Here is a 14,128-nt window from a genome sequence, read left to right as displayed (position 1 = left end):
TTTTGTAGAGTCAGGTTTCACCATGCTACCCAGGCTGGTCTTATAATCCTGGGCTCAAGCCATCCTTCCACCTCAGCCTCCTAAAGTGCTGGGATTACAGGCGTGAGCCACTGCGCCCGGCTGTCACAGAGCTATTTTCGTTGCTCTTTCTAGATCTACTTGAACTTAGCAATTCCCAGTCAGGTTCACAGTGAGTTTGTCAGTGGTACAGTTCTACAAATACACTGGATTCACCTTGAGATCTGCTTTTATTCAGTCTTTTTTTCCTCAGTAGTACATTTTTCTTAAAGACTATTTGAAAAATGTATAAAAGTAAAAGGAAGATAACAATGATTGAGCCTCACCTCCTAAACAAAGCCACCATTTACATTTTGGTCTATTTCCTTCCAGTCTTTTTTTTTTTTCTTAATGCATACACTTTATGGAACGTGAAGAGACCATTGTTTTGCTTTGATCTTTCTTGCTAAATCCCACCTTTCAAAACAAGCCCATTACAGAGAAGAGGAACAGATGTTGCCCAGCTTTTTCACTGTAACTGTAACATCAAACCTTCCCATAGCTGTAAACACTCTTCTCAGATGAAGCTTGTAAATTATGCCATTTTCTGGGAAGAGTCCCAGCCTTAAACCAGCTCCTTTTTCCTCAGCTAACACTTGCCAAGGCCAGCCTGAATCTTTCTGCCTTTTATCCACATTAGTCACGGCCTTCTCTTTTCTAGTGTGGATTTGTGGTTTGGCTTGGCGACCCTCAGCTCACAAAATGAGTTGCAAGCAACTTTCTCAACTTCCCTAAATAGGCAGACCCCACTTGGTAAACAGCTTGTCCAATACTTCTATCCAAGACCACTGCTCTTCCCCTCTTCTTTCCAGCCCCCATTGTGGGCTACTGTGTCACCACCATAGGGCCAGGAGTGGGAAATCTCGGCACTGCAAAGGAATTTGTGGATTTACATGTAGAGAGAGGGAAGGAATTGTGAAAAACAGGAATAGCGTAGGGGAAAGGCTCCTGGAGTCCTAAGAAGGAAAGGGAAGTTCAGAGAAGAAGGTGAAATAATAGCAACTTGACCTTTAAAATGTTGCTGAGCCGGGCGCAGTGGCTCACGCCTGTAATCCCAGTACTTTGGGAGGCCAAGGTGGGCGGATCACAAGGTCAGGAGTTCAAGACCAGCCTGGCCAACATAGTGACACCCCATCTCTACTAAAATGACAAAAATTAGCCGGGCATGGTGGCATGTGCCTCAGCTACTCGGGAGGCTGAGGCAGGAGAATCGCTTGAATCCAAGAAGTGGAGGTTGCAGCGAGCCAAGATAATGCCGCTGCACTCCAGCTTGGGCAACAGAATGAGACTTCATCTCAAAAAAAAAAAAAAAAGAGATTCCTTAGGGTCAAGCCTGGACCAGGAAACCAAGAGAGAGACTCAACTTCCTCCTATTTTTTTACCCTCACACACCCTCTGACCTTTTGCTCCTATGACCCGAGCTCTTGTTTTTGCTTTTGGGCTGATTCAGTTATATTATAGGCTCAGAGAGCCTTGGGTAGGCTAATCTTCACTTACTGCATCAACAAAAAATGCATTCTGAGTTCCAACTTGCCAGCCCAGGAGCTTCTGGAGCACAACCCATGGGTGAGTGAGAGACTGCAGGTGTTGTATTGAGAGCTAGTCCTAGAATTGTTCCTGTGCGTGAGAGAACCGGCACCAGCCACCAAAGGCTTTTTATTTCCTGAGACCTGGATATGGGTCGGTTTTTCTGTACACGTGGATCTGACCTGAAGAAAGTAGGGGTGAACCTAGTAAACCTGAGATTGGAGATTATGTGAACTCACCAAACTAGGTGATTTCAGCAAAAAGAGTTTCTGTGATGTGTGTGTAGGTTCACACCTCTTCAGATAACCATACCTGACTGTATGATAGTCGCAGGGGTCACTCACTGCAGATGCATCACAGACCGTGTGATGAAGAAGATGGCTTCCCAGTGGAGTTGCAAGGTGCCTCTGGGGGATGTGTTTTTAAATTGTCAACAGCTTTCACATGGTGTTTATATCCTTAGCTTTTGGCATTTGGGGGCATTCAGATGAGGTCATCCATTTGGGTCCATTTCCTGAGTGTTGATCTGTTTGCGACCCAGAGAACAGCGTCTTCTATTCTTAGAGAGAGCCTTCAAGCCTAAATGCTCCCAGCCTGGCTCCAGGCCCATGCCCCCTTCTTCCCCACCCACTTTCCCCAGAAAATTTTTGTTGTGGAAAATTACACATTCACAAATTGTGTTTCTTTCCTCACACCAAGCATATTCCCACACAAAGACAGATTCTGGAATGATCTCATGGATGACTCATGCCATTATCTGCCTGTTTATAGGAGCTGCCTTTAGACAAAGATCTGACTATAAGCTACGTTAAGACCCCTTCATTTTCTGCCAGTTGCCCTCTCAGGGGATGGCTTATCGATGGAGTCCTGAGTGGGAGTGGGAAGGGACTTCTAGACTAAAAGCTGCTTTTGACTTTACTTTTGTCCATCAACTGTGGACCCTGTTCCATTGTCTCTGAACTGTGGTGGCACCTTCTGCTTGATGCCAGCAAGCAGGCCTGGTCCAAGATGGCAGCTGCACTGTATCGGAAGGGGTAACAAACAGGACTCTTCAGCTAAGAGGAAGACTTGTGTTGTTGACTTCCGGGGCATGTGTAAATCTCTTAATTAAAATTTAGCTCACAAGTGGTATTTCCTTTCCTAATCCAGCTTTCAGGCTTTGCTTTAGGTGCAGGAAATCTCTCACTCTTTATTCGTTTTGAAGGGTCTGGAAATCCTGTTAATATTTAATTGACTTTTAAATTATTGACACATCAAAGTGTTCAACCTATTGTTGTCCTTTGAAGAGCTAGCGCCTAGTGGAGCTCCTGGCAGGTGTTCCAAGGTCTTGGGCTCAGAGCGCCCTTAGAGAAAGGATGGTGGAGAGAAGTCAGAACCACTCCATCTTGGAAGCAGAAAGCCTTGGAACCTAGTTAATTGGATCACACTTTTTCCGTCTAGTTCCCGGGTGTTAGATATTTAAGTCTTACGTCTTTTTTTAAAAGAGTAATATTAGTTCATTGATCATGCTCCCTGAGGAAAGGGCCATAGCTTGAACTTCTTGTTATCTAATAGGGAATCTTGTTTTCCCGTCAGAATCTATTCCATGCATTATGGCTCAGTGAGCAGCTGGCTGGGCCTCTGCCAGGGAGCCACAGAAGAGGAAAATAAAAATCACTTTGCCTTTTACGATGAAGTCCAGAGTTGGCCGTTTTATGATTAATAATGACCTAGGTGTTCCCCTTTCGCCCCAAGATATCTAGATTAGCCACCTGCTCTGATCAGATGACTCCACAGCTGTGCATATGTGCTTTGTGCTGAAGAAGCCAAAACTAAGACAGAGGTCCAGGGGTTTCTAACAGTGAAACTACAGGCATTCAAGGAGAGCTGCGTTAAATTAATTTTGGTGCCATCCTATGAAGGATGAGTTTACACTCCCAAAATGAACCAACGTGTTTTTCTGCTCATTGCTTAAGGGTATAACTGCTGCTTGGCTGTGTCCCCAAATACGCTTTCATCTCCTGTTTTAATCCCCGACCCCATCTTCTGAGTCCCTCCCTTGTACCCCCTCCAGTCACTCCCACTCACCTACCCCCATGGGCCAGTTTTAAATGTCAGCCTTTGTTAAAAAAAAAAAAAAATATATATCTTTCTACTGGATGTTCAATGTGTTTGTTGCCTACAGCCTCTGCAGAAGTTCACAAACTTGCAGAGAATGTGAAGCAGCTCCTCTAAGGACACGTGCCTAAGTTGCAGCACTACCCAGGGCTGTGGAGAGAAGGAATCAAACAACCTTGCATCATCCACAGTTCCTTGCCAGTAGTTCAGTTAGAGTGTCTGTAGAAATGAGATCATTTCCTATAACCTGACTAATGGTGTTCACCTCTGAGTAAAAGCTATAGCATTTAAACCTAATATACACAATTTCAGACAATATTCATGTGTAGTATTTGAACTTACGTCTATGCCATTTTTAAAAGGAAGTGGAATATAAGTAAATTAGTAGGTCCAGGTGCGGTGGCTCACGCCTGCAACCCCAGCACTTTAGGAGGCTAAGGAGGGCAGATCAACTGAGTTCAGGGGTTCGAGACCAGCCTGGACAATGTGGCGAAACCCCGTCACTACTAAAAACACAAAAAATTAGCCAGGCGTGATGGCGGGCCCTGCCAGTCCCAGCTACTTGGGAGACTGAGACAGGAGAATCACTTGAACTTGGGAGGTGGAGGTTGCAGTGAGCTGAGATCATGCCACTGCACTCCAGCCTGGGCAACAAGAGTAAAACTCCATCTCAAAAATAAAAATTATTAAAAAAATAAATTAGTATTTGAACGCTAGATGTGTCTGGGAAAAAATCTGGCTTTTTCAAAGAAAGTGAAAACTTCAACTTCAGTTTGCTTTTAATTACTTTCAGCTGCAGTTCCACATGCCCTAGCTCTCTTTCCTGGTGCTGGAGGGTTAATGCTGGCATTTTAGCCAAATAGATATTTCTATTTTTATGTACCATTTTTAATGAGAATTCAGAACAATGATCTTAGAAAATACCAAGATTTCATCACACTCCACTGGGACTTCTGCTTCATTCTTTTTCACTGGAGTTTTTAAAATACTCTTTTTGGGCGAATCTACACCATTCAGAGTTCCTTTCTGCACGCACCTCCAACTTTCTAGGCTTCTGAAAGAGAGGGACAGCAAAGACTATGGGTCTCACCTGCTTTTCACTCACACATAAAGACTGAGCAGTTGGCTGAGCTCTTACGCTGTGTGGCACAATGTGAAACCACTGTTTATGGGGGTCAAATATGATCAAAGAACAGCAATTTAATGTTTCATGTTAATATCAGAAATATTCCAGTAACATTGATCAGAGCCCTAAACTAATAAGAGTGAACCCAGAAAAGTTTGTCAGCCTCTTTGTGAAAGATCTGTTTTTTAGATCCCAAGAGTCTTAACACATACAAATTCAAAAGCTATGAGAAGAAACTGACATTGTTAGAAGTGGCTTAGATGAGATCTGTTTTGTTTGCTGTGGACGCTGACTATGTCCACATCTGTACGCGTGCACTCTTAATTCAAACCCACCCAAATGGTAGCCCTGAAGTTAGCGATAACCTCTCCCTGAATCTGAGGGAGGAAAAGTGTGGAAAAGTTGCCCTCTGCCATCACGAAGCTGTCAATGTTCTAGAGCTGTGATGATACTTATTACTGTATCAGTGAAGTTTTGAAGTGTGAGTAGCTTTGGCGTATAAGAAATACCTCATTTCTTCTTTTTAAATCTACTTGATATGAACTATAAACCCTCCTTCTACAAGGCGGAGGGGAAATTGAGACTCACTTTTCACTGGGCACCCCTCCCTCCCCGTCTCCAGTGTTGTGCAAAGAAGGGCCTGGAACCTACTGTAATGCCTAGGATTGGGGGAACACACGCTGGTTATTGTTCCTTTGGTTGCCCTAGCACTGCCAAAACTCTGTCACACCCGCCCCGTGACCCCTCCAGGCAAAAAGATCTGCTCTGTGCCAGCTGTGAGTTACGAATCTCTATCATGGTGGAGAGTCTGTTCTTGGGGTGCTGATGGGGTAGGGCATGGGCCCCCTTTGATTGTGGACCCCATGGTCATTTCCCTCCTGACTTAGGTGAATCCTGCACTGCTGCTCCATCTGCAGGGGCCTGTAATTTCAACATCCCCAGAGGCAATAGGCAGAAAATAGGCCACTCTTGGAAAGAAAACTGGGAGACCAAATCCAAGTCACTCAATATCTGTGACTATATTATCTTGCCATAGGAACTTGTAAGGGTAGCAAAAGTCCTACCAAAGAAGCACTGGGTCTTAGGAGTCACTAGCCACATGTCGCCATTTACATTTAAATTAATTAAAATTAAATAAAATTAAAAATTCAGTTTCTCAGTCAACTGATCACATTTCAAGCACTTAGTTGCCACACGTAACCATCGTGTGGGACAAGGTAAGTAAGGACCATCTCCGTCATCACAGGCGGGTGTGTTGCATGGCACTAGTCGTAACGAGCCTCACGTGTCTCCGGTAGCAGTTTAGGTGGCCCCACTATTCTTGCTTATTTTCTTGCTCAGCTTGGCCTTAGCAGTTTAGAAAGCGGAATGACGTAAGTGGAAAGCCAGGGGGAAGTGGTGACTACAGTGAGTCACGTTGTTTCTCGAGGGACCAGTTCTGTGGGTAGGGTTGGTGGAGCCTTGCCCATCTTACGTGTGGTCCCAAGTGTCGCTGAGACGCTTGGACAATCCACTGGGTCTAAGAATCCCTGTCTCTTTAAATGGGTTTGGGTTTTATCTCATGGAATGGAATCTTGGACTTGAGCACATGATTATATTTTTTTGGTAGGGCTTCATTTCCTTTGGCGGAAGTGCCAAGAAGGGGAATGTGGAAGAGGCACGACTGGTTTGGTTCTGCTAACTGTGATGTGTGATGTGCACATTTGGCGGCAGGCAGACAGCTGGCCAGGACAAGGCTGCCCCGGGGAAGGAGTGAGCCTGTGAGCAAATTGAAGACAGATGAAAAGGGGCACAGTGGAAAATCATGCCGTTTCATGCCATCTGTATGTACCAGTACCGGCGAGATGGCAAAGAGCCACACTAGTTCAGCTCAGTAAATAGGTCGTTACATATCAGACATTGTATAGACAGGATATGAAAATGGACTGAGACTCTGCCCCTGCCTGCAGCCAGCTCTCCATCTGAGAACCGTCTCGGTATAGGCTTATTGGAATTCTCTTTATTTCCCTTGGCATGCTCCAAAAAGATACTCCCTACTTCTCTATTCATTTCAGTCCTAAGTAACATTCTCCATCTGGCAAAATGGAAACAAGGAAGGAGAAAATTATCTGGGAGTTGGCAATTTGGAGACCACGCTCGCTGGGTTTGGCTTTGGAAAAGTAGGAAGCCCGTGGAACTGAGCTGCTAGTCCTTGAATGAAAAGGAAGACACTACTATTTTTGTCCTGCTCTGCATGTGGTCAGTCCCCTCCCTCCCTGCCCACCACAGGTATTTTTGCCTTATTGCCTTGTTCACTTTTTTGCTTTGTAGGCACTTCCCTAAGCTAGTGCCCTGATGCATTCATCATCTCCATCTGTAATTGCTTTAAGAAGTCTTTTAAGAATCGCCCTGGGTTGCCTGCGTAGCAGGTGCAGCAGTACGGCAGACGGTCTTGTGGATGTGAACAGAGTTGGTTGTTGGCTTTCGTCTGCATGACTTTGGTGTTGATTCTGAATGGGACTCCAGAGATGTTTTGAGGGTGGCACTACCATGGCCTCCCAGGAAGCCTGCTGTGGAAATGCAGCACTTACTAGACACGAAGGTCATGGGCATTTCTGTTCATCAGACTGCACATTATAGGTAGGATAAGGGAACCGGCTCATTCATGTAATGCTCAGAGACTAGGATGATGGCTTAACAGAGTCAGAGCATCCCTGCTTTTTTTCTATATTTGAGGATAGCTTTTTTTCCCTTCTCTTCTCGACACTCGTTTGGCTCCCTCCTCTCTTCTTACCTGATGACTTTGTCTTTGGCTGGGAGCAATTTGCCCCTGCATTATATTTGTTCTTGCATAGGTTGTAGGAGGTTGGCCCCTGAATGTGGTCCCTCCATCCAGGCCACACAGCAAGTATGCGGTGGGTCTGAGGTGACTTTGAGTAACAGGCACTGGGTGTCAGAGAGAACACGAAGACCTGGTCATTCTCAAACATGGCTGCAGTTTTGATGCGCCTGGGGAGTGTTTAGAACTCCCGATGTCCAGGTCACACCCCATGCCAGCTGTCTGGGGGTGGGAGCCAGATAACAGTTTGTCAGAGATCCCCAGGCGATTCTAATATGTGGCAAATTTTAAAAATTACTGTAGGGGAAGGGCGTGGTCCTTTGGATGTGAGCAGTTACACCTGAGCATAGTCACAGCGAGTCCATCTTGCATCTCCACGGCAATGTGATGTACTAGAAATGACACTGGATGAGCTCTCCAGCCTACCATCCTAGTGACCTTGGCAATCTCACAAGGGCCTCAGTTTCCTCCTCTGTAAATTGGATCCAAATAGTAGTGCCTTTCTCATAGGGTCATCTTAAAGAACCAAAGAAATGATGTGTGAGTCTTTGGAAATAGTAAAGTGCTAAATAAATGCTTGTTTGGCCAGGCATGGTAGCGCACACCTCTAATCGCAGCACTTTAGAGGCCAAGACTGGAGGATGGCGCGTGTCCAAGAGTTTGAGGCTACAGTGAGCCATGATCACACCACTGTACTCCATCCTGAGCAACAGAGCAAGACTTCGTCCCTGAATGAATGAATGAATACTTGTTATTACTAGAGATTATTCTTTTATTAGAAGATACTCATTTTCTAGGTGGTTTGGCAGGTGTAGTAGAGGTGACTACTGTGGCATTAATTCTTTCATCACCAACAATACACCCAGGAGGTGTTTATGATAAGAATTCGTTTCTCCTAAGAAAGGGGAGCGGCAAGGAGAGGTGGTCTCACACAACATTAGAAAGAACCCAGGCCGGGTGCTGTGACTCACGCCTGTAATCCTAGCACTTTGGGAGGCCAAGGTGGGTGGATCACCTGAGGTCAGGAGTTTGAGACCATCCTGGCCAACATAGTGAAACCCCTCTCTCTACTAAAAATGCAAAAATAATAGCTGGCCATGGTGGTATGCACCTGTAATCCCAGCTACTCAAAAGGCTGAGGCAGAAGAATTGCTTGAACCTGGGAGGCAGAAGTTGCAGTGAGCCGAGATCGTGCCATTGCACTCCAGCCTGGGCAACAAGAGTGAAATTCCGTCTCAAAACAAACAAACAAACAAAAAACAGAAAGAAAGAACCCAACAGCTAGATTCCAGCAAACTGTGGTCCCACGGTGCTCAGGGAATGCTCTCTGGCCTCATGTTCACTGGCCGTCTCTAGGAACATAAGGGGCCTCGTGGAAGAGGGAGGGATGTCTGTAAACCATCAGCTTCATCTTCAGGCTTTCTGTTCAGTTGGATTTCATTTACGTCAAAGTGGTTGCAACAAGGCATCGCTGGCAAGCCCCCGAGGAGGGAAAAGGGCTGTCCCATCACCAGGGCTCACCTGGTCATCGTCATCGGTGTGACCGTGTTGTCTCATGCAGTAAGCATCCTCGTGGCTCTTTGGGGTGCACACCAAAGCATTTTTTTTTCCCTCTGGCTTGTCCTCCCAGGGACTTGAAGTTGGACGGAGGAAGACAATCGGCGGGCGCAGTGAGTTTGAAAGAGATCATTGGTCTGGAAGGTGTGGAGCTGGGTGCTGACGGGAAGGTAAGGCTGCCAGGCCGCCGGTCACTGAGTTGTGCTGAAGGCACAAGGGTCAGGAAGCAGAGGACGGGGACAGCCCACAAGCCTCTCTCGAGGTGGAGGGCTCAAGGTCTGGGGCAGATTCCCAGGCATGTGATGCCAGCCTGCCCGGCTCCCCTAGTGTGCAGCCGGTGAGTGAGCAGCAGCACGGCAGGAGTTCCCACGGCACGTGTATTTCTCCGCCAGTGCTGTTTACAACTGAATGTGCAGTTATGAGCACCTCACACGCAGGCATGTTCCGGGGTGGAATGACGAGTGGCTTGAGCATCTATTCACTGGTGGTGTCAGCAAGCAGTCTTCAGGCTACTAGAAAGTGTCATAGCTTCCCATGAGTCCCTCAGTCTTACACCATGACCACAGGGCAGCAGGATGGTCACATTCCTCTTCCATCCACATGCAACAAGCCGTGGGGTTGAAGTCTCAGGAGTGAAAGGTTGAAAGATGACCCTCCCCGTTGTGCAGGGTCCAGACAGTCCTCATCAAGCCTTCCAAAATCCGTGTATGGCAATGATGCAGGTGTTCCTTGGGGAATCTGTCCCGGGGTAGTCTGTTTGCTGATGAGGCTGCTGGGAGCTCAAGCTGTAGATGGGGTGCATGTAAGATGCTTGCCTGGGCAGGTGAAAAGCAATGCATTTGCTCTGTTCACCCCTAACGAGGAAGTGTCCCCATAGGAGCCAGGGAGAATGGGATAGAGTGGAGGGTCATATGCAGTGTCTGCCAGAGGAGCAGGATAGGCGGCCACAGCCTTCACCAGGGACTCTTGGGGCCTGAAGTGTTCTGGGATTGTGCACTGGATGGATTATAAAAAGCAATGCAGTGTGTGCCTCGTGGATTACACAACACCCCAGCAGGTTCTGAGATGGTACCTTACTGTCAAATACATTAATGTTTCTTCCATGTGATAGGAATAGTCAGACCCAGTGGGGAAGTTGAAACTATGTGTAACCTTGAGTCAGTTGAGGTTGGGTGTTGGCACCAATGAGTACCAAAACAAATGTCATTGTTCAGAGCTCATTGGATTTCAGAATTGCAAATAGGAGAAAGTGGACCTGAACGTGGGGTCACAATTGTAGCTTGATCAGAATGCAGAGCTAGCAATGCCTTGGAATAATCACTGGCCTGTTTTTGTCTTCACTTTTTAGACTGTTTCCTATACCCAATTTCTGTTACCCACAAATGCCTTTGGAGCCCGGAGAAATACCGTAGACTCCACCTCCTCTTTCTCCCAGTTCCGTAACTTGAGCCACCGCAGCCTCTCCATAGGCCGGGCAAGCGGCACCCAGGGGAGCCTCGACACAGGTAACCGTGGCCTGGCTGGGTGTGGTAGCTCGTGGTGGGAGGTGTCTCTGTTTACATGGGGATTGGGTCTCCCTGTGATGCAGACTGGAAGACGGGGGCCTGCAGGTGACGTGACTTTTAGGAAAGCCTGATCTCAGGCAATGCGGGCCCACAGTGAAGCCACAGGTGATTTCTCTCTAATCAGATGCCCCAGTCATTGACAGCCTGAACTTCCATGTGGAGAGACGCCAAGGCCATGCACACCATGCAGAGGTGGCTGCGTCTCCCAGCTTCCCCGACTACTCAGCTCCTCCCAGCAATGACCTGGTTCTGTCCTATATTTTCATGGTGCTCAATTTGGACTTTTAAAATGAAAAATCTGGGCTCTGAAGTGCAGGTTCGGGTGTGTGAGTTTCCTCTGTGCCGGTCCTAGTGGGTGAGCCAACTTGGCGGCTGAAGGAAGACTTGCATACTTCTAGCTTTGCTGATCAAACCTTTGTAAGAACTGGCGCATGGAGAAAACGCTTTTGGAGGCAGTGCTGTTTCTTCTCTCAGGGAAATTCCAGGTGAATGTGACGTTCCCTAGGTCTTCCCAAGTGCTGAGTTCTGAAGCCCTGTCCTGGTGTTCCGGCCACCTCTGATCGTTCACAGCTGTGCCTTGGTGGCCACTCTGGTTCGTATTCACACAGACACAATAGCCTGCCTGGAAGTATTCACAGCAAATCGTGCTGCACAGGCGTCTCCAAATTTGATGTGCAAGTTTGAAAAATGAATCTCTTCAGGGCCACACTCTGAGAGTGTCCTCTGCATCTTGGACACCGCGTAAAGTTTTTTGCTCTCCTGGCTCAGGGAGATTAATACATAATTTTCTAAAATAGAAAAAAACGTCAGGATGTTTAGAATTTGGTGAACCCTTTGGAGAGGAGAACGCACTTCACTGGCACACGGACGTGTCTAATAAAAGTCAGTGAGTGCGGTGACGTTGAGCTCAGTGCCCCAAAGCCAGCCTTTCCTCAGTGCAGCTGTACTTGGCATTCTCCTGGCTGTCTCTGCTGGGGAGGGTCCGGAGCCGCTCATTATCATTTTGCATTTTGCGTGTGATCTGCAGGTAGTGACCTGGGAGACTTTATGGACTATGACCCGAATCTCTTGGATGACCCCCAGTGGCCTTGTGGCAAGCACAAACGCGTTCTGATCTTCCCTTCCTACATGGTGAGTAGTGTGGAAAGGAGGCTCAGTTTGCCACAGCCCCTCAGTTGCCCCAGCGTGGGTTAGAGGTGACTGGGGGCGTGTTCAAAGACTTTTCTGCCTGGGGGGAGCTCCCCGGTGTGGGTGCCCACGGAAGGACCAGTATTGCCTGCTGTCCAGAATCCTGCCGGCCACCTGGCCTGCAAACACCACTTTCAGGATGCTTGCGAAGGCCGGGCTGCCGGTGGCCACAAAGTCACCAGCTCAGGTTGGAGGACCCTCTCTTCTGCAGGGGGATGTCCGAGCTTATACCTCCACAGACCCCAGTGGAGAGGACCAGGCCCATCCCTGGGAGTGCTGAGTTCACGTACAGCTCTGTTTGGAGTTCCTTGGTGTCTGCAGGCCTTCCTGTTCACGCTGAGCAAACATTTGGCCCCTGGCTGGGGATGACAGAATTCTCTCCTGGGAAAGCGAAAGTAGGACACTGTGGGTGTTACATGCAAAACCTTTCTCTGCTGTTTTGATTTCATGGACTCTTCCTGTTTTTCCCTGTGTGTCATTTTGGTTTCTGCTCTCGGCTGACCACTGTTTGCCAGCACCAAGGGCTGCCATCTCCTCTGCAGACACCAGAGGGGCCTGGCGGGGCCCTGGGTGCTTTCTCTGGGCCACTTGCCCTGACTCTTGCGGCAAGCAGAGCCCCGCCTGCTATGGGAGGAGGGGGAGCTGCACTTTTTCAGAAGAGTCGACTGGCCAGGCCTGCCATGCACAGCATCAGGTGGGAGCCGTCCACCCAAAACACCCCCACCGCCTCCCTGCCTTCTGCATGTTCTGGCCCATGAGCCGGGCCTGGCAGGGCCAGCACAACCAAGCGCTTCCTCCTCTGGTTCCCTCCCTCCCGTGCTCCCAGCCTGAGCTGTTCTCAGGAGTCCCAGCCTTAGGAGTGAACCAGGAGGTCTTTTTTCTCCTCTAGGCTTTTATATCTGCAGTAGCCAGAGTGGAAACCAATCCCCATACTCAAAGGGCACCCACATCTTCATTCAGAATTTAGGGTTCTCCGCTGTTTGTCAGAGAAACAGCAGGCAGAACTTGGGGCCTTGCCAGTTACTTTCAGCGTTTATCCTCTTGTTCTTTGGCACATCGTTCAGTGGTCACTCTCATACGCCACATGGCGTCAGAATGCATTTAGTCATTGGAGAATGCATTCAAGTCAAAGGCATTTAGTTTAAAATTGTCCCTACTCCTCACCCTCCCTCACTCATGCCCCAACTCCTAACACAGAAAGCAAAACCAGCGCCATGTGTAGTTACTTTTCTTCCACTCTATGACCTGTTTATTTAAAAAAACAAGGCATATTCATCTTTGGCAGAGGCTAGCACGTAATAAATGTTCAATAAATGGCCAGAATGATTGCCCTGATATCAAGGGGGGGAGCACCTTGTGTAAGAAGAAGGATGCTTTATGTGATTCACTGCCTTATTTATTAAAATTCACTTTATTTATTAAGCAACGTGGCCAGGAAACTGGCTCAGGGAGTCCACGTGAGGCTCTCCTAGTTGATAGATGGGAAATGGGGGATCAAGGGTAGAACTCCTGGCTCGGGGCTCTTTTCACGTTCCCAGCTATCTCTGAATCCCACATTCCTCAGCAGTCAGCCCCAGAACTGCCAACCTCGGGGTTGGACATGAAGATCATGCTTTGGGCCAACAGTGTAGCAGATTTCTAGGTAACCAAGAGAATAGGAAGGCGCACTATTTCTGATCGATGTTGGCGGGAGCTCTCCTACCAGTCATGTTATGCCTGGTGATAATGCCAACCTCTCCGTTTATAGGCCTAGTGTCAGGCTGGTGCCAGATCTGATCTTTTTTATCTGATCTTTTTTTTCTTTAAATGATTTCATTGTGAGCCTTGAGGTTCCAGGCCACAGTATGTGTGTATGTGCATGTGCACGTATGCACATACAACTTTTCCTCCTTAGACTGTGCTAGAAGATTGCCAAGTCAGCATGTATGTCCTGCCCTCCTCATTTGATGTTCCCAAGTGGATCATTTGTCATTTCACTGCATTGGCTCTGCAGTCAGTGCTCCCGGGAATACTCCACGCTATAGAGAATGGAATTACACGTGGACCGCATTTTCCTGGTCGGCTCCTGGAGACCTACGTGTTTCCTGTTCTGGCCACAGATGTTGGTACTTTGATAAAATGTGGGAGATCCACGTTTCAGCATTCGCGTCTAAGTTCTTGACAGTATGTTGTATATTACAAAGGGCCTCAACC

At 47.7% G+C, this 14,128-nt stretch overlaps 1 protein-coding gene across 1 annotated transcript in view; it reads left to right on the top strand.

The window, feature by feature from the left end:
* CABLES1 (Cdk5 and Abl enzyme substrate 1) overlaps positions 1-14,128 on the top strand; it is a 126,963-nt gene that overhangs the window by 94,720 nt on the left and 18,115 nt on the right. The window contains exons 5-7 of the mRNA XM_023207795.2: positions 9,256-9,352; positions 10,531-10,687; positions 11,775-11,878. Of these exons, the coding sequence (XP_023063563.1) occupies positions 9,256-9,352; positions 10,531-10,687; positions 11,775-11,878 (358 nt within the window). The remainder of the gene's footprint in view (positions 1-9,255; positions 9,353-10,530; positions 10,688-11,774; positions 11,879-14,128) is intronic.

The sequence above is a fragment of the Piliocolobus tephrosceles genome, chromosome 18 (genome assembly GCF_002776525.5).
Source record: "Piliocolobus tephrosceles isolate RC106 chromosome 18, ASM277652v3, whole genome shotgun sequence".
Lineage (NCBI taxonomy): Eukaryota > Metazoa > Chordata > Mammalia > Primates > Cercopithecidae > Piliocolobus > Piliocolobus tephrosceles.
This window is presented reverse-complemented; position numbering and strand designations above follow the sequence as displayed.